This window comes from Uloborus diversus, unplaced genomic scaffold (genome assembly GCF_026930045.1).
Source record: "Uloborus diversus isolate 005 unplaced genomic scaffold, Udiv.v.3.1 scaffold_1056, whole genome shotgun sequence".
NCBI lineage: Eukaryota > Metazoa > Arthropoda > Arachnida > Araneae > Uloboridae > Uloborus > Uloborus diversus.
In genome coordinates, this window is record NW_026557717.1 from 4168 (window position 1) to 22523 (window position 18356).

Genomic DNA, 18356 nt, shown 5'->3' on the forward strand with positions numbered 1-18356 from the left:
TTAGTTGGAAGCATTTCATAAACTCACTAACAAAGTTATATTAGAAATTTCAAAGAAGCTATTAAATTATTCCTGACAAGAAAAATTGTTGTGATATTGGCGAAACTTGTTTTCCCACATACAAATGCTGTTCCTCAGAGTTATAAGGACGTCATATTATGGTCATATAAGTCACATTATGGTCATTTTACAGGAGAGAGGAAAAACTTCTTTTTCTGCGCATGCAAAGGATGAGACGCCGCGCTCTTTTAACCCTGGTAGAAAAATTGAAAAGGATTTTTTTTTTTTTTGAGCTATCATGATTGCTTATTGCTTTCATTTGACCGTCCTTGATGTTGTGGTTCCTTTTTCAGTTTGGACCAGCACCACCGGCCTCTGCAGGCGCGGCTGTCCCCCGGTCCTGAGCTATCCGCTTCTCCTGGTCGGAGGCGTCCATGTCCTTCACACACGCACGCTCACACACACACACACGACTTCACACACGCCTAAGTGCATACACACAGGTCCACGCAGACACACAAGCCTACACACACACACACAACTATGCACACGTAACCGCCCAAGGAGGAGGTGCAGGCTTGGGGGGACAGGAGCCATTTCTAGAAACAATAACTCCAATGAGTAGAATCCTGTTGCAGTTCGTGATTTCGAAAAACATAAGTTGAATTCAAAATTTCAGAATTCAAATTAATTTTCTTTTTTTTAAATTTTATTTTTAAGAATTACGTTTACATGGCTCGATGCGGAACAGGCTTCTACACATAATGCACTACTAAACGGAAAATCGCAATTTCAGGACTTACGTCACTCTGGCTCCAAGGTACAGTCATGAGCTAGATACAGAAGTGGCTTATTTAAACCTTTCTCATTCATTGTCTTATAGTCAAGTATGAAGAGCAGAGAAATTATTCATAAAACGTCTTATTCCTCAAGTTGGATTCCATATAAAATCACTGATCATCTTTTTTTTTTCACTTAATCTGCCTTTAAAAGCAAAAATGTGAATGTTGAGGAGTGTATTCTGGGGAAATCTTATTTTCCTTACAAACACTTGACCATGGCCCCACTCAAGGCCGTATCCGGAAATTTTTCCGGAGAAGCCTAGATTCGCACATTGCCTTATCACACACACACACGTATATATATATATTGCGACGCGTTCGGTGCAACTTCTAACTTTCTTTGAATAACAACACAGTTCTTGAGAAAAAACAGGAGATTTATTTACAACTATGTACAAGAAATATCGTTAGCAACTGCTCAATTAACCATAACAATTAGGCAAATATCAATTAACACCATAAACTCAACGGTCACACACGTTGTTACATCGAAATACACAAAAACAGAGTGCAGAGGCAAATACACACTTTCCAGCCCATGGCTCAGACCAGTCTGACTTTGAACTATGGCTATTTATAAACCTCGAAAGAGATATTCTTTTAAATATTCCACGAGATTCCCGAAGTTTCCTTTCATTTTCTTTTTTATTCCTTCACAAATCTTATCATAAAAAAAACTGCACTCGTTCAGCCCTCGACGAAAGGTTTCAAGTCATCAAAGATCACCAGAACAGAACAAGTTGTAATAGCCCGTCTTCGTATTGGTCACACAAGATTCACTCACAAACATCTATTTTGCCGCGAATCTGTTCCAATATGCAACACATGCAATGTCAATCAGACAGTGTTGCATATCCTCTCCGATTGTCCTAAAGGGGATATCACACGATAGAAATTTAAGAGCAATCGTATCGACCATCTCGCTCTATCGTCAACTGTAAGCGCAAATCTCAGTCAGAAGATTGCCTACAGGGTTGCTGCCGTTTGCCAGGAAGGTTTCTGAAACGGGGGTTGCAATATCATTTTGCTTATCCATGTGTGTGCGCTTTTTCATCATCACACTGCTAACTGCTGATTTCACTGATCACTGCAGCTATGGATGAAACCAACAAGCGACGTGCAAATGCGGCTCTCGCAGCCTTAATAGTTGGTAGATTAATTAAAAGAAGACAAAAAAAGAAGATATGGTACAGGAAATGGCTCCTCAGAAGAGTTCAACTGGGGTGTTATGACAATTTAATGCAAGAACTAGCGCTAGAAGTAAGTTTTAATTACTTCTTGTAATAATGACATTTTAAAATTTATTCTGTTAATATTGCATTGTAGTACAAAAATAGAAATAACGTATCCTTATGAAGGCAGTTAAACAATACTTTTATGAATATTTCATTCAGAATATTTTATTATGAAACTGTTTACATGTCAATATTATTAGAGCTTTGCATGGTAGCTCAGCACCTGTACTTTTCAATTTTGTATGAATGTTTACATAATTCAAATAGGTTCTGGTAACTATAGGGCTCTTGTTTTGCTAGACATTAATTCCTAATTATAGTCCTTGGGTTTTTTTTATTTTTTACTATGGACAAATTATGCAGTTTGTTGAACACATTAATTATTAGCTTTTTTAATGCATTTTAGTAACTGAATATATGCCATGAATTGAACCATAACAGGATCCTTAAAACTTCATTAAAAAAGTGTTGTGTAGAGTTAAATACAAAACACAATAATTAAAACAATATAATATGGCAAGCTAGTAAAATAAGTAGTTGTAAAGATAAAGTTCCAACGATACACAATTTATGTATGAAAGATGAAATGAATGTTACTCATAATAATTGAACAAGGAAGTAATTTTGTTCATTAATCAAGGTAGCCCTGAACTTAATTTTTGCTGAGGAGGAAAGTTCTCAATTTCCTGAACAGAACTATAAATTTTCCCAAATGATAAAATAAGACTATGCACTGCACACATATGTGTATATAATAGAAATGGACATTCAGGCATAAAACATTGCAATATTACAATTATCTAAATTTTCCAAATTAAGCTATTTTTGGCAGGTCCAAGTGACTTCCCATGCAGGCGTAATGAAGTGAAAAATATAATACGTTTATAGATACTAGACGAAGATAATGAAATAAAAAAGTAGCTTTAAAAATTTTTTAAAACTAGGTGGATTCCATTGTAAAATGAAAAAAGACTTTACCATAGTGAGAAAACTTTAACTCAATGACTTTACCATAATGAAAACTTTCAATTGGAAGCACTAGTTCAAGCAGCAAGTTGTGGAAGACAATCATGGGGTATGCCAAGGCCCATCTCGGGCTGTTGCACTAAATAAGTAGCAAGACGCAGTCCCTAATAACTCAACTACATAACTGTATTTTATAAAACTAAGTATTTCTGTTCAAATAATGGGTAAATAAAAAGTTTCAATTTCTGAATTTTTTGTACGGATATACACATTAAACTGAAATAGTATTTTAACATTTCCTTGTGCACTAAAATATTTAAAACTCTAGTGTAGATATTAATTTCACCAGAACTAATTTAATGAGTATGTCATGTATACCAAACAATATATTTAATATTATATGAGTAATTTAGTTTTAATTTTTCTTTTGTCATAGGATCATGAAGGTTATCGTAGGTTCTTGAGAATGGACACGGATACCTTCCAGTTTTTACTCCAGAAGATAGAACCCTTGATTTCAAAGCAAGACACGGTGATGCGAAGAGCCATCCCTGCAGGAGAACGCTTAGCGATCACCCTATGTTATTTAGCAACAGGTAAGATAAAATTGTTGCTCTGAATATAACAAGAAAATAGTTTTATTTCCTGTCGGTGTAAGTCGACTGTATCAAAACTGAAGAATTTCTTAGAGTAATTTATATTTAAGTTTATGTAATCAGCTTAAATGATCTGAATTCTTTTAAAACACAGTTATGTTTATAGTAAAACCTAAGCACAGTATTACTGCTCGACTTGGCAGGCATATTTTGAACGTCTACACTATAACGTTACACATTATAATGAAACTTAATTTTTATGAAATGTAAACTGAGGTCTGTCGTCCAACACATTAGGGGAGAGTGTTGTACCTTGGGACCAGTGCGGATTTACTAGCGGGCGGTGGGAGTGACACTCCCCACCATGACTGTCATTTTCTAAAACCAATAATATAGAATTGAAGGAATTACTGGCTATCGCTTCTAATTTCAATCAAGTACATTAAACAAATTTGCTTAAAATTAAGTTTAGTCAGTTAGTGTAGTCGAGAATGTACAGGGTTACCCGCTTTTTCATGTAAACATAAGCTTGCCCCTCTCTCCTTTTTTGAACTTTAATAATTTTTATATTTCTATATGTGTCTTCCAACCTTTTTCTTCCATGGACTACACTGTACTGGTATGATAATACATTTTGCTATGACTTAGTGTGGTTTCTAACCCTGGAGGTGAAGCCCCCAAAGGGGAAATTTAACACTTCAGGAAAGCGATAAGTTTGAAAGGGGCCACAGGGGGAGATTAGTATTTAAAATACAGGATAAAAGGGGGCAATTACCCCCCCCCCACCCTACATGACGGGTTTGAGGGGAGGAATATGGCTTTTATGATTTTCAGCCACCACCCCCTTAACTGTAAATCCGCTAATTTCTCAGAATCTATTTTTAGCAACCTTCCCCATGTTTTTGTAATCTTTAATAGTAACCTTCACCACTAAATGGTGCTGTAGTAAAAATCAACATCAAATGAGTAAAATTGACAATTTTGTGAAAGAAATAAAATTTCATGGCTCCAAAGTAAATATTTTCTTCATTTTTATTTCATTTTCTGTCTTTGTATTTGTAAAACTAATCAATGGAATTTTATTTTGATATAAAAGAGAAGTACTTTAAATGTATATTTTTTTTGTTATGAGAAAATAAAGATAGTGCATCTAGATTAGCCGCTATTTTGGTTTTTTCTAAACCAAATGGCAATTGTACCTTGGGACAGCCAAACATATTGTACCTTAAGACACGTTCCAAGCTACAACATATGCTTGGTTCGTAATACTGTCAGCACCCCTTATTCAGGTAATGGATAAATGAATACCCCGCTTATACGAATAAAACCTCCAGAAACCGAATATTTCCCCATAGACGCAATGTTAAAGATCCCCGCTTGATCGAATAAATTCCCTGGGTTATCGAATAATATTTATCAGCTGTAGCAAATATTTTTGTTGAGAAAAAGTTTGAATAAATTAGAAATAAGTTACCTAAGAGCAATTATTAACGTAAAAATGTTAAACAGTACTTCTTGCCATCAACGGGCAAGAAAAAACATGCATATTCCGTCAAAACTGCAGCTGTAAAACAAATGTAGGTTTTTCTTCAAATTGTACGAATTTCATGTTTACATAGAATATTAAAAGGGTCCACCAAAAGGGATACCATTGAAAATTCTTAACTTTAGTAAGTGCACTCAAGGAATTCAGGAAAACACTGGTTTGTTTCATTATCTCTTTTTAATAATTTTTTTTTCTTCCCCAGGAGAGACCCAATCTTCGATGTCATTTAACTTCCGTGTGGCACTGAACACCATTTCGTTGATAATTCCGGCTGTGTGCACTGCAATGTATGCTGTTCTGCAAGAATACTTACGTGTTCCACAATGCCCAGAAGACTGGAAAGACATTGCAGCTGGGTTCCAGGAGCTATGGAATTTCCCTAATTGCATAGGTGCTTTGGGCGGGAAACATATTAATATAGAACCTCCACCAAACTCAGGTTCTGCATATTGGAACTACAAACATTTCTACAGCATAGTTTTAATGGCATTGGTAGATGCCAATCTCATGTTTGTGTATGTCGATGTGGGGACAAATGGGAGAGTCAGTGATGGTGGCGTGTGGGATAAGTCCAAGTTGAATGCAGCAATGGAAGCTGGTGAGCTTTTCATACCGAAAGCTCAACCATTGCCTAACTCAAATGTACTTGTTCCACAAGTCATTGTAGCGGATGATGCCTTCCCACTTGGCATACACTTAATGAAGCCATTCACTGGAGATTATCTGGAAGAGGACCAGATTATCTTTAATTACAGGTTGTCAAGAGCTCGAAGAGTGTCTGAAAATGCTTTCGGCATCATGGCTTCCCGTTTCCGCATTTTCCAAACCAAAATGCTTACGACACCATCAAATGCCTTCCAAATTGTGATGGCAGCCTGTGCTTTGCACAATTTTCTAAGAGCAAGGTGCACAAATCTTTACACACCTCCATCAAGTATCGATAGAGAAGATACAGAAAAGCACCAACTGTATCCAGGTAGTTGGAGGGAAACTCGCAATAAGTTTATTAATCTACATAAAAACTCTGCACATGGAACAGCGCTGGCAAAGCAAGTTCGCAGTAAATTTAAGGAATATTTTAATGGTCCTGGAGCTGTTCCATGGCAGTGGAAAATGTGTAACCTTCATTAGCCTGCTGGTTTTCTCTCGAAAAAAAGTCATTCTCATAAAGTCATTTTGAACTTCCAAAGTTCAGAAAACTAATATGTATTATGGAGATATATTGTGGCTCTCAAAAGTGTTTGTACACTTGCCATTTTCAATCAAATTGGATGTTATTAATTAAAATTTACATTCAAGATCTATTCTCTATTTTTAATAATAATAAATAAAATATTTTCCAAATATAAAAAATTTGATTTTTAAGAATTTAACAGGATATCAAAAAAGTCTTTATACTCTTAAAAAACTTCCTACGCATAGATAATCTAATTTGTCTTTGATTCTTAAAACAAAGAAAGTAACACATGATCATCAAGTTTTCAAGCATATTTTTATTTTGTTTATTTCTAAAAACGTGTGAGGGAATGACAGATGTAAATAACCTGATTAGGTTTTATGCTTTCAAATTGATTCTAAGAATATATTCTTGTGTTGCCAACTGCAAATTACAAAACTTTCTGTTCAAAAAAGTAATTTATTGTGATTCAGAGAAGGTAATTTACTGTTGAGAGGGAATGTTCTACCCCGATAGAGACAAACTAAATACTTACGTGAACCAATTTTTAAAATATATTTTTTTAATTTATTAAAAGTATTGAGTGACCCACACTCAATGATTGTGATTATACCCACACTAAAATTATTCATATTCTTTGCATGTTATATTCATGCATATTATCTTCATATTCATGCAGTTATCATAGCTTGACATTTACATTATTAGAAATAAAGTTCAAATCAGTTTTTATGAGAATGACTATGTATTGCAAAAAATTGTGCATTTCATTTTGTAAGACTTTTTGTAAACATCTTTGTTCATGCAAGAAAAATAATAAATCTTATTTACTTTTATTCAAAGTCTTATTTAAAGTGGTTACTCTTGTTAAAGAAGATATACAGATTTTATGACTTCTATAAAATTATTCTTTTCTATCATAACTAAAAGATATAGAGCCCACCGATAAGTCTTTCTTAATTATTTTTTCTAATTAATATATTGGACATGTTCTAACACTTTAAATAAAACAACTAGATACATATTGCACACAGGAAAGATGAATGGTTTTGAGTTTATTAAAATAGTACCAGAAATTTAATAAAATGAGATTTTAAAAAAGAATAGGCAAACATATACTTCTGTATACTACTCTATATCGTTACGCAAATTACATTTCTTTTATGATACGAAATAAATATCATTATGTAATTAAAGATAACTAATCCATATACTTTAAAATAGTAAATACTGCATGTGCCTTTGAATTTAAAAAGTTTTTAAAATTAAATTTCACTAAAATTTTATGAGGAAAGGACTCCTGCAATTGTTTAAAAAAAAAATCATATTTTAGTGTTTTTTCTTCTTTTTTGTAATCACTCAATTGGGAAAAAAATTTAGGAGTGAGTAAAAGATGCACTTCTGTTAACTAAGATCCACTAAAGTAAAATAAATAATTTAAATTAAAAATAAATCAATAAATTTTAAAAATCCGCCGCAAAAATTTTGGTGGTGCAATTTGCTCCATAATCCCCCCTTGTGGACAACCCTGAACTCATACCTTCATAAAAGAGATATGTTTTCATATAACAAATGCACTTTTTCTTAAAAAATAAAAGAGTGAACACTTGACACACAAAAGTAATGTTTCCAAAAATGAAATTTGTGTAGTCTGTTTAAGAAAGACTCGATTTTCAAGATATGGTATTGAAAAATAACTACATATTTTAGAAGAATTACTGCCAAAACTACAATTATTATTTTAATGAGCCCATCTCTCATGAGTGTTTCTGCAGCTAAAAAAACTTAGCATTTCTATTAATAAACTTTATCTTGAAATTGGTTGCAATATATAAATTTTTTTATCTGTTCGTGGTAATTGCAATGAAAACATTTGTTTAATGTAATATGTTTTTATCGCAAAAATTACCCTTTATTTAGGAAATAAAGTAACACTCATGAGAAAAGGCTTTTTACAAATACTTAAAAAGTTTCATAAATAATTAAATATTAATACCATTTTTAGTTAAAACTGAGTATTTAATATAGTTTAATCAAGACTTATCAGATTATTTATTTTTAGAAAAAAAATTACATAAGGTAACACTCATGAGTAAAATGGTAACTTGCCAAGATGGTTTTTTTTTTTTTTCTTGACTTTAAAATATTAGCAAATTAACTCACAAATGATCACATTGTTAGAAAGCTGTAAATTGTAAGGAATTTATGCCAAGGCAAGTTTTTACGTCTATAACAATAAAAAATTTTAATTGTGTCGAACCTAATGTGCCGATGCATTTGAAAATGACCCAAGTAGCAAATAAAACTCAAAATCAAATGAAAAAGCTGAGCACAAATTCGTCTGTTATTTATCTTTTAAAGTGTAACTGAAAGTTTTGAACCATAAAATGTAATAAAATCTTCAGAGAAAAACATTTTATTTTTGAAGAATACAGAAAAATTTTTTATGATCAAGCAATTGGGACAGAATTTTCCTCTACTTCTAAATGTTGCATTAACAACCTAATTAGTTCTCTCTCACACCTATTTCTTGCAGTGGGGTGCTTAAACTGCCCCATAGCAGATGCAATGTATTTTCCTAAAGCCTCATCAGCTGGTGGCAAGGTAAAATTTGCCGATGAGCAGGAGGAATTGATGGAGGCGAGTGTTTTGCACGCCTCTGTCAACAGCTTATCCTCCTCCCCATTGTTGGCTGTGCTTTTGGGCTGTTTTCTTTGTTTTTGCGAAGTTAGAGGGGTAGTTGCCACCCTTTTTTTTTGAAGGTGGTGGGGTATTCAGGTTTGATGCCTGCACAGAACACGCAGCACTGGCAGAGGACTCTGCTGCTGGAGCCATGCTGATGTTCGGCAGTGGGTCCAGGTAAACATCTACTACTTCTGCTTCCGGTGCTGGATCGCTCTCATTTTGACTCACTTCCTGCAGAAGCTCATCTATTGCAGGATCCTGCGAATATCCCAGCGAGATATCATCCTCTGCGGTAACAGGTTGACTGCAAACCTAGGAAAAATTCGTAGCATATGAGCTGGGTTAAAAACAGTGTAACTGTTAGTTTTTATTAACTGGTACCTCCTCAACAGCCACATGCTCACATAAATGTTGGTGTACTACACATAAATTCAAATCTCTACAAAAACTTAAAATCTATCTCCTAAAAGCTAACTCAAAGTCAATTCTAAAATGGCATGCTTTGAATTAGCTCATAGTTGGCCAGTTAACAGGTTAATCAGACAAAAAATAAAATTGAAAACTTTATAGCTGAATCAACAATCATTTTAATATAAATTTGTGGTAATCTGTATATATAAAGTAGCTTGTCCTGACTGACAATCAATGCACAGCCAAACCTACTGAGGCTAGAATGCTGAAATTTGGAACATAGGTGATTTTATAACGTAAGCGTGTGCTAACAAAGGATTTTTCGAAATTTCGATTTTAAGGGGGTGAAACAGGATGAGGAATGTTCTATACTCATATGCAAATGATATTTTAATCTGTTGTCAGTTTCTATTCAATAGCAAACAAAATACTTGACATTGATTTTTAATAATATGAGGCTTTTAATTTACGGTATTTATTGTTTTGTAGAATAAATTAATATCTCGCTTTGGCTCTAAAGAACTGTTTTGTCCTTTGCACTTACAACTATTTTAGTTTCACGGGCAGGTACTGAGCCCGATTTGTGAATACGTCAGTGCGATATGTTTTGAGTTATTTCTATTGAGAAAAAAAATTTAAATAGCTATTGTTTCTCATATTTGTAACTGGCCCAGGCAACGCCGGGTATGATTGTTAATTGATAAATGTAATACTTACTTATTTTATAATCAATATTTGGTTTCGAATTTTTATAGATTTAATTTGAATTGCTTCAGCATCAACAGTTATACTCATTTTTTAATTTTTAGCTACATTTACACTATTATATAATTCAGAAGTTAAAAAATATGCATTAGTCGGTGCACGTTTGCCTCTTGTTTTTTACCAACGCTTACTACTGAACTAGGTTCTTTTATCTATAGTAAAATCCTTACATTAATAATAATTTTAAGAACATAAAATAAAAAAGGAATATTACATTACTTCATTATATAAATGATGAATTAAATCATATAAATATAGTATCTTGCTTTTTGGTTATTTTTAATAACAAAAACACAATATGAGCAATATAACTTTTATACTGCAAATATCATCGTCCATAAAATAAATATTGAAAACATTAAATATGATATTTTCAAAATAAATATTGGATGATATATATTGTGATTTTTTTATATCATTGTACATATTGGCAAATCCTGATGTACAGCACATAACATTCAATAACAATTCACTAATAACTCTTTAAAATAAAAAATAAAACACCCATCTCTTTGTTAGGAATTTAAAATTAGGATTTAGTTTTTCTCTTGAGTAGAATCAATAATGTAATAAATTTCACGGAGAAAGTATTTCATAGAACGAATTACAGCAACTAGGGGACGAGGAAGGTACTTAAGCTTCCTATGTTGGTGACTCATGTTTTAATTAACACGACAAAATTATTCAAAAGAAAAATTATGGTTTCAACTTTTTCTCTCTCCTTTTATTTGGCACTACAGTCCCTCTCTAGCCTTGTCTGAACCATATCAAAATTGTGGAGGCCTTAATCCACAACTTTAAGCCTGATGAACTCATAAAATTGGTAGGTGCAGTAGTTGCTAGGGCGACAAGTACTAAAACCAGTTACGAAATGCACTTTTTGGACAGTGGATTGTTTGTATAACTTATTTTTAATGCAATATACCTGAAATGTATTTGAGTATAATAAAGACAATAATGAAAAAGAAAAGAGCTATGTACCACTGTTTGATCCAGATTTGACACACTTTCCGCAGCTGCTTCTGCCCCTTCCAGGAATTCCAGGCTGGAAAAATATGCCCAGGGCACAGAGAAATCATCACAACCAGCCCCACTCTTTACTTTCTTTAATTTTTTCAGGTTTGCCCTGAAAATGGTCCACAGGGATTTAAACTTATTTGCTATAGTCTCTAAAAAGGAATAAGAAACAAACACAGCAATTAAAAGTTTGGAACTTTACTAAATAATCAAACATTAACACTAACATTCACCAATATTTACTATTATGTTGTGGTACAAAATTTACTGCCTTTATTGTATCATTGCTTTGATAGTCTTGACAATACATTAAGTATCATGAGTGCATACATTTTCATATGATAGTAGTAATATATATGTATTGTTAGAACTGTCAAGAAGACATCAAATGTCTTGACAACCAAAATTACATTTTATGACTACTAGTTCGGCATAATTAGTCTAGGTGGTAGTTAAAATAGAAGAAAGGGAGCTGAACCATACTAAGTACAATAGCAGTCAGCTAAGCAAGAAAAATATCTGAGAGTGCCACTTAAAGTTGGAAAGATTGCCTCCAGAAACCAAAATAGAATTAGCATTTTATATCACTGAGGTCCGTCTAGATATCACTTAAAATACAATTACTTCTTGGGATGGTTAATATATGGGTAGAATGAATTACACAATTTTTATTTCTCACGCCCAATCCAAAGTTGCGGGTGTGACATTTACACTAACTAAATTAGTCATCAGCAAAAATATTTTAGAGTATAGGTTTCAATTGTTATATTTTTCAATAAAGATTACTTGCAGGTACATTGATGCCAATTTGCAAGTTGATTGATATTTTATTTATTTTTTAAAAAATTAATTTCTACCCGTTGCGGGTGTGACATAAAAAGGACATGCATTTTCACCTTGCGATCAAAACATTCAAAACTCTGTGAATTATATCAACTGATCGAACTGGTTTTTTTTTATGTTAGATAGTAATACTTAACTAATTATTCTATACAAAAATTTAGATACTCACTCAATTAGTTTCACTGTAAAAAATATTCAAAGTTGACGTTGCGGGTGTGACACCCCGTTGCGGGTGTGACTTGTGTGGCCAATAAAATAACAACATACACAAATAGTTATCAATCAGACATTTTATGATTAGCACAGTAATAAATAAGAGAAATTGCAAATAACTAAGGAAATTTTTTTTACATAAATCTCATTTCCAATCTAGAATTGATGATTTCAGGGGGTGTTAGTTTTCTTATTACAATGTTCTGTTTCTCCCATGATATGTCTGACTGATTGGGCCAGATGTATACATGTTCTGAAGGGGTTTTTTTTTTCAAGTATTCTACTTGTATGTCTTCTCCATCTATTTGCTTGAATTGACTTTTTTTTTTTTTTTTTTGAGGTAGAAAACAAAACTAATTCTACAAAATCTCCAATAGCATTTATATTACCAAGGGAGATCGTTTCCGACTGAGGCAGCAATGAAACTATCTTCAGTGCACTTTCTGCAGTTAGTGCCTGCCACTTGAATTGTACCCATATCGATCGGTACAACATGGTGTACCGATTGTAAGTTTGGTATAGCTTTGTACAAGGCAGCAGCGTGTGTGAAGCATTTTTGCAACATCTTTTTTGATGTCGCTCTCCGCAGAATAAAGTACTCTGATTTTTTTAAGAGCCTTTTCTGCTCAAATGGCAAAATCCGATGCAGAATTGACTGTTGCTCTAAGCTGTAGAACGGCAAGTGACACCATTTTTTTTTTGTTACCGCACCAACACCATCCACAGCTCCTTATCTATGAGTCCTTGCAAAGTATGACCATGCAATTTTAATGTTGTAGTCTTTATGGTTGTATGACATTAACAGAAGATTGTACCTGTCTATGGATTGCAATACCAAAGGTTTGAGCTCTTCAAAAAATTGCCATCGACTCCGTTTCTACAGCTGGAGATGGTGTGGCCCCTTTTGTCGAAGATTTCTTTCTCTCTCTACACTTTCTCTGCCTCTCATTCTGGTTTTGCCTCTACATTTTCTATTTTTTCATGGCCACAGATATAATTTTTTAAAGTAGTTTCTTCGTAATTTCTATTCTTGCTTTGTTTCTTTCCCTTTCTTTTCAAAAATATTCCGAGTATTTAGCCGAGTTTTCTTTCATCTTTTTATGATGATTTCGGAATCTTTCAGTGCTGTTCATTCTTCTGCAAAAACAAAAAAAAGTGTAAAGTGAATAAATATAGCACTACAAGTCCCAGAATATATTGTTGAACATGTTTTTTTTTTTTTTTTTGAAGTTCTTTTAATTTTTTAACCCCAAATGAAATTAAAAACATTAAGTTTTGATTCATTTAAAACTTTAACTGACAGAATTTTATACAAAGTTTTTTTTTAATAAATATTTTAATAAAAGTTTCATTACTATTTTTATTATTTCTCTATATTTATTTTGAATTTGAAGTAAAAAATAATCTGTCCCTAATATTACATTATTTGTTTTAAAAAGTAAAGGGGGAAAAAGTCAAATGCTGAAAGCAAAATCATACACTTTTATGCATATTAAAAAAGATAAAATATTGTTTTGGTTTTTTAAAAATTTATTTAAAAAAAAAACAAATCTTACCTTATTGAATAGTTGCCTTAATTATAAATCAAGAAATACAAAAATGTTTCTTAGGAGAACCAATAATATAGAATACCAAACTAAATAAATCAACTGCACATGCTCTAAAGATACTAATTTTGAATTAACTGGGGTCTAGACAAATAAGTCAAAGGCCAAAGGTTAGGCCAAAGGTTAAAACATTAGTGCTGTCATCTACATGCATTCCAGAATTACATTTGTGTTCAATTTAAAAAGATGTTGCGGGTGTGACTTTAACTAAATGTCACACCCGCAACAGGAACACGTCACACCCGCAACGCTAAATAACTCCAATTAAAACATTAATTAATTTTTTTTCTGTTTGTTATTCAAAGTACTTTAGTAAACTATTTTAGAATAAAGTTTCAAAACTTTTAGGCAAATAAATTTTTCTGTGGAAATATAAATGCATTTTTTTGTTGCGGGTGTGACACAATAATTAAGAATAATTAAATATGCTTACCTTTTGTAGTGAAGATTAGTAGACATTTCTCTTCAGGAAAAAACTGTTGCTAATGAATGTCAGATTATGTGTGAAACTTTATAGATTTCTAGAATTATTTGTTCAGCTGTAATAGACCATGCAACATAAGCAGTTTTGGTGCAGTCTAGTTCGTACTGATATAGTTCCACTTTAGTAATTAAAATAAGAATGTTAATGACATAAATGAAATTTTTTTTCAATAAAATATGAAATAGTATACTTTTAACAGTGTGTATGCAAAATTTCAACCATATTGAATGAAATTTGAATTTTCATCCTCATGTCCACTTTTTTTTGGATTGGGCGCTCAATCTGTATGACTCTTTGAATTAACCAGTTTTGAAATGCATCGAAAATTGAAAATCAAGAACACAAATATAAAATGGAACAGTAATTTTTTTTCCTTGAATCATACAATACAATTTGGCAAGATATTTTGTTAAAAAATATTCTCAAATCGTTTAAAACTCTACACAGAATATGTATGTACTCAACACGAAAAGCAAAAAACACAGCCAACAAAGTAGTAAAATCAAAATTTACATGAAATGAGAATGAAATTAGGCTGCTGAGAAAGGCTCTGCCTCATACTGTTCTATAAGTTTAGTTAAATAAAATTTCCTTGAATAAGCCCCTGGTAAAAAGATATGCTTGACCTTGGTTGTGCAAAAATGACCTATTCAGAACACTGAAGGGGCCGAACAAAAGTGTTCAGATTATGGAGGTGTTCATTATAGACTGGATAATGCATATGTATTCACCGATCCATCAAAATGTGTTCAGAATATTGGGGTGTTCACATTAGAGTGTTCAGATAGAGGGAGTTTACTTTATATACCAAAATGACAACGTTCAAAACAATTGCTGGCCCTCTGGTCCCAGACCAGTAAAACTAATCACATTGGACCACAATTTAAAAAATGTAGTTAGTTACTTAGCGTTAAATTTAATGCGAACAGTGGCTCTCAATGGCCCTGAAGATGGGGTATGATGGTCTGCTTTTTCAACTTTTCATTTTTTGTCTCATCCTAAAAACTTAATGAGACGTTTCTTTTTTCCCTTCCATTTCATGTAATATTTCTCATCACCTCAGATTTTTTTGAAAATGCTCAATTGATTTGCTTTATTTTTTTAACAGGGCTCTGTGAAGCATACCAATATGCACAGAGCACAGGGTACATTGGTCCGCATTGCGAAAACAACTGCTAAACAATTTTAATGACACATATTTTCCAATATTGTTACTAATTTAAGCTCTTTTGTGTTGAGCGCAAAAAAAAAAATTTTAAAGATCAATATAACATAGCAAAATATTAAGTTGACAAACTTCTACTTTTGCACCATTTATGCCATAACCATCTACACTGTTTCAAGAATCCACAGCTTGGGGTCTTCATCAACCTCACAGTTGCTATTAATAGAAACAGTGCTTTTCTAATATTTTTCAGTCTTTGGGTTATTCAAGAGTGGATTTTGCTGTTGTATATTTTTTTTCTTCATAATGAAAATTAAAAGAATCAGCAAATAATTATGAACTAAAAGAACTTACTTTAGAGGAAGAGTTTAATTTATGACTCGATTCTTAAAAACCGATGAAAAATAAAAGTGAAGACTTATAAAAGTTATTCAGAACCGAAAATATAGAAATCAAAACTTGTTTCTGAGATAAAAGTAGTTCAATATAACTGTACCATGTGATTTTGTAAAGGGTTTGTACGACTGTTGGGGATAACTGTTGGACACATACTGAAATAAAAATATTCATAGTATTAAAATTATTGAATCCGGTCCAACGACCCCTGACAAACATGCCAAATATCAATTTAGAATTAAAATCTGACTAGCTTCACTTCCATTTTTTATTCAAGTCGAGTTCTAAGAAGTAGTATGAAATGTAAAAATGTATTTAAAAAAAAACAGAAACACATGAAGCTGAATTTTTGGAACATCAAAAAAAAAAAACCTAGAACAATACGAAATTTGGCGAGTTTCTTGGTATTCTAGGCTTCATTCCGATATTAAAAATTGATGAAAATTTGAAACAATGACAGAATTACAAAATAAATGGCTGCAAAAGCTACTAGTTATAAAGTTACAACAGTAATTGCGTTAAAATAATATAAGACAATTTCAAAACAAAATTTTTTAAAAGTTTACTTACTTCCGGTGAACAGGGATGCATGTGCCGGGAATTCCACTTTCATTTTCCCGGCTATTTCCTCGAACGAAATACGCTTTAGCGTATGGATTTTGTACGCCTGGGAATTTATGTTCCATAGATGATTTTTTTCTCTAATTTCACTAATTAAAAATTCGATTATTTCCGAACTCCAATTGCCGCCATCCATGGTGGTGCTGGTCACCATGTTTGAAATGAGCTTCAGTGTTGGCGCGTGACGTCAGGAAATCCCAGGACCCTGATTGGTTCCTTGGTAACTTGAATTTAAGGCAATTTTTTTCTAGCGGAGGAAAAAATTTGCCCCTATACGAGCAACTGCGAATTTCAATAGCACACGAGTATTTTGGAGCAATCGTTTGTGGAAGTGAGTGGAAAAACCAGTTCCGGATAGCGTTACGGTTGCTATTGCGGTTACGATGTCCCGTAATTTCTCTCGTGTGATATCCCCTTTAGGAAAATGCCTTTAGACAGTACGTACTTGATTACTGCTTTTTGTGGGTATTGTTTCTTCATAATTTGTAAGTTCTGAAGAACTTTCTGATTTTACTGACTCGCATTTTAAATTTGAAGCCAGATAAAATACTTTTAAACAACATTGACACGATACGGATTTCTTGCCATAATGGACTTTCATATGCGACTCCAAAATTAAAGCTTGAGAAAATGTCTTTGAGCAGAGCTCACATCTTTTCGCCAGTATGGGTTTTATTATGTTTTTTCAAATGTGAACGGTCCGAAAATGTACTCGGACAGTATTTGCACGGAAATGGTCTCTCACCAGTATGGATTCGCAAATGATTCCTTAAGTTAGAAGAATCGGCGAATGCTTTTGAACAATGTTCACACAAATAGGGTTTTTCCCCAGTATGGGTTCGAAGATGATTCTTCAAAATTGAAGTAGTGGAAAAAGACTTTAAACAAGTTACACACGAATAGGGTTTTTCGCCAGTGTGGACTCCCATATGTATCTTCAATTCTGCAGTTCTAGGAAAAGCTTTCAAACAATACGGACAAGAGCAAGGCTTATCATCCCCATGGACTTTCGCATGCTCTGCCAGATCTGATGCTTCAGAAAAAAGCATTGGGCAATCATCACACGCATACTGTTTTATAAAGTTTCGGATCTCATTAGAATGTGCCATTTTTGAAGAATTTTAACGTGTGTTTACAAAATTCTCAAGATTATGGAGTTCAGTAAAAATAGATTTTGTTTTAATCAAATTCTTCGGATGACTACATATTGACAGGGTAAAATGACTAAGATTGTACTTGTTAAAATCGTCATCATGAAGTCCAGATTTAGTTCTGTAAAGATACAATAAAATTATTAGTATGACTTTAATGAGGGATAGAATGTGTGTGTGTATATATATATATATATATATATATATATATATATATATATATATATATATATATATATATATATATACGGACAAGATTTGTAAAACTTAAAATGCGAAATGCTCACGTCTTTCCAGCAGTAATCTAATAATCTTTAAGTAATTCTTATCCCACCGAGAAGTAATACCATATTTTACCACCCCACCAAACCCACCTGCCGTGCGTTCACTCAATTTTTCGTGATGACTAAAAATAGAATGTGACTTCCCCATTCGCTTACAAAGCATTTATATCAGTTTCCCAAACTGTGTCCGCGGACCCCTGGGGGTCTGCAGTGCTATCCAGCTTAAATGCGGAAACAGAAAAATAGCTTGAAGGACGAGTAACGATATTTTAATTCAAAAAGAAAGCACTTTTATGAGGCTAAAAAAGTTCTTGCAAAAGTACTTGCAGGACGCAAGAGCCCCCCCCCCCCC

At 33.0% G+C, this 18356-nt stretch overlaps 2 protein-coding genes across 2 annotated transcripts in view; one reads left to right on the forward strand and one right to left on the reverse strand.

The window, feature by feature from the left end:
• The first annotated feature begins 4825 nt into the window (after positions 1-4825).
• On the forward strand, positions 4826-6316 carry LOC129232085 (uncharacterized). Its single transcript, XM_054866323.1, has 2 exons — positions 4826-4928; positions 5388-6316. Exons 1-2 carry the CDS (start codon positions 4826-4828, stop codon positions 6314-6316), a joined length of 1032 nt encoding a protein of 343 aa, XP_054722298.1.
• Positions 6317-8852: 2536 nt separating this feature from the next.
• Positions 8853-18356, reverse strand: part of LOC129232086 (zinc finger protein 678-like) — a 34374-nt gene continuing 24870 nt past the window's right edge. The window contains exons 2-4 of the mRNA XM_054866324.1: positions 16519-16615; positions 11205-11392; positions 8853-9359 (exon numbers count right to left, since the gene is read on the reverse strand). Of these exons, the coding sequence (XP_054722299.1) occupies positions 9033-9359; positions 11205-11392; positions 16519-16615 (612 nt within the window). The 3' untranslated portion in view covers positions 8853-9032. The remainder of the gene's footprint in view (positions 9360-11204; positions 11393-16518; positions 16616-18356) is intronic.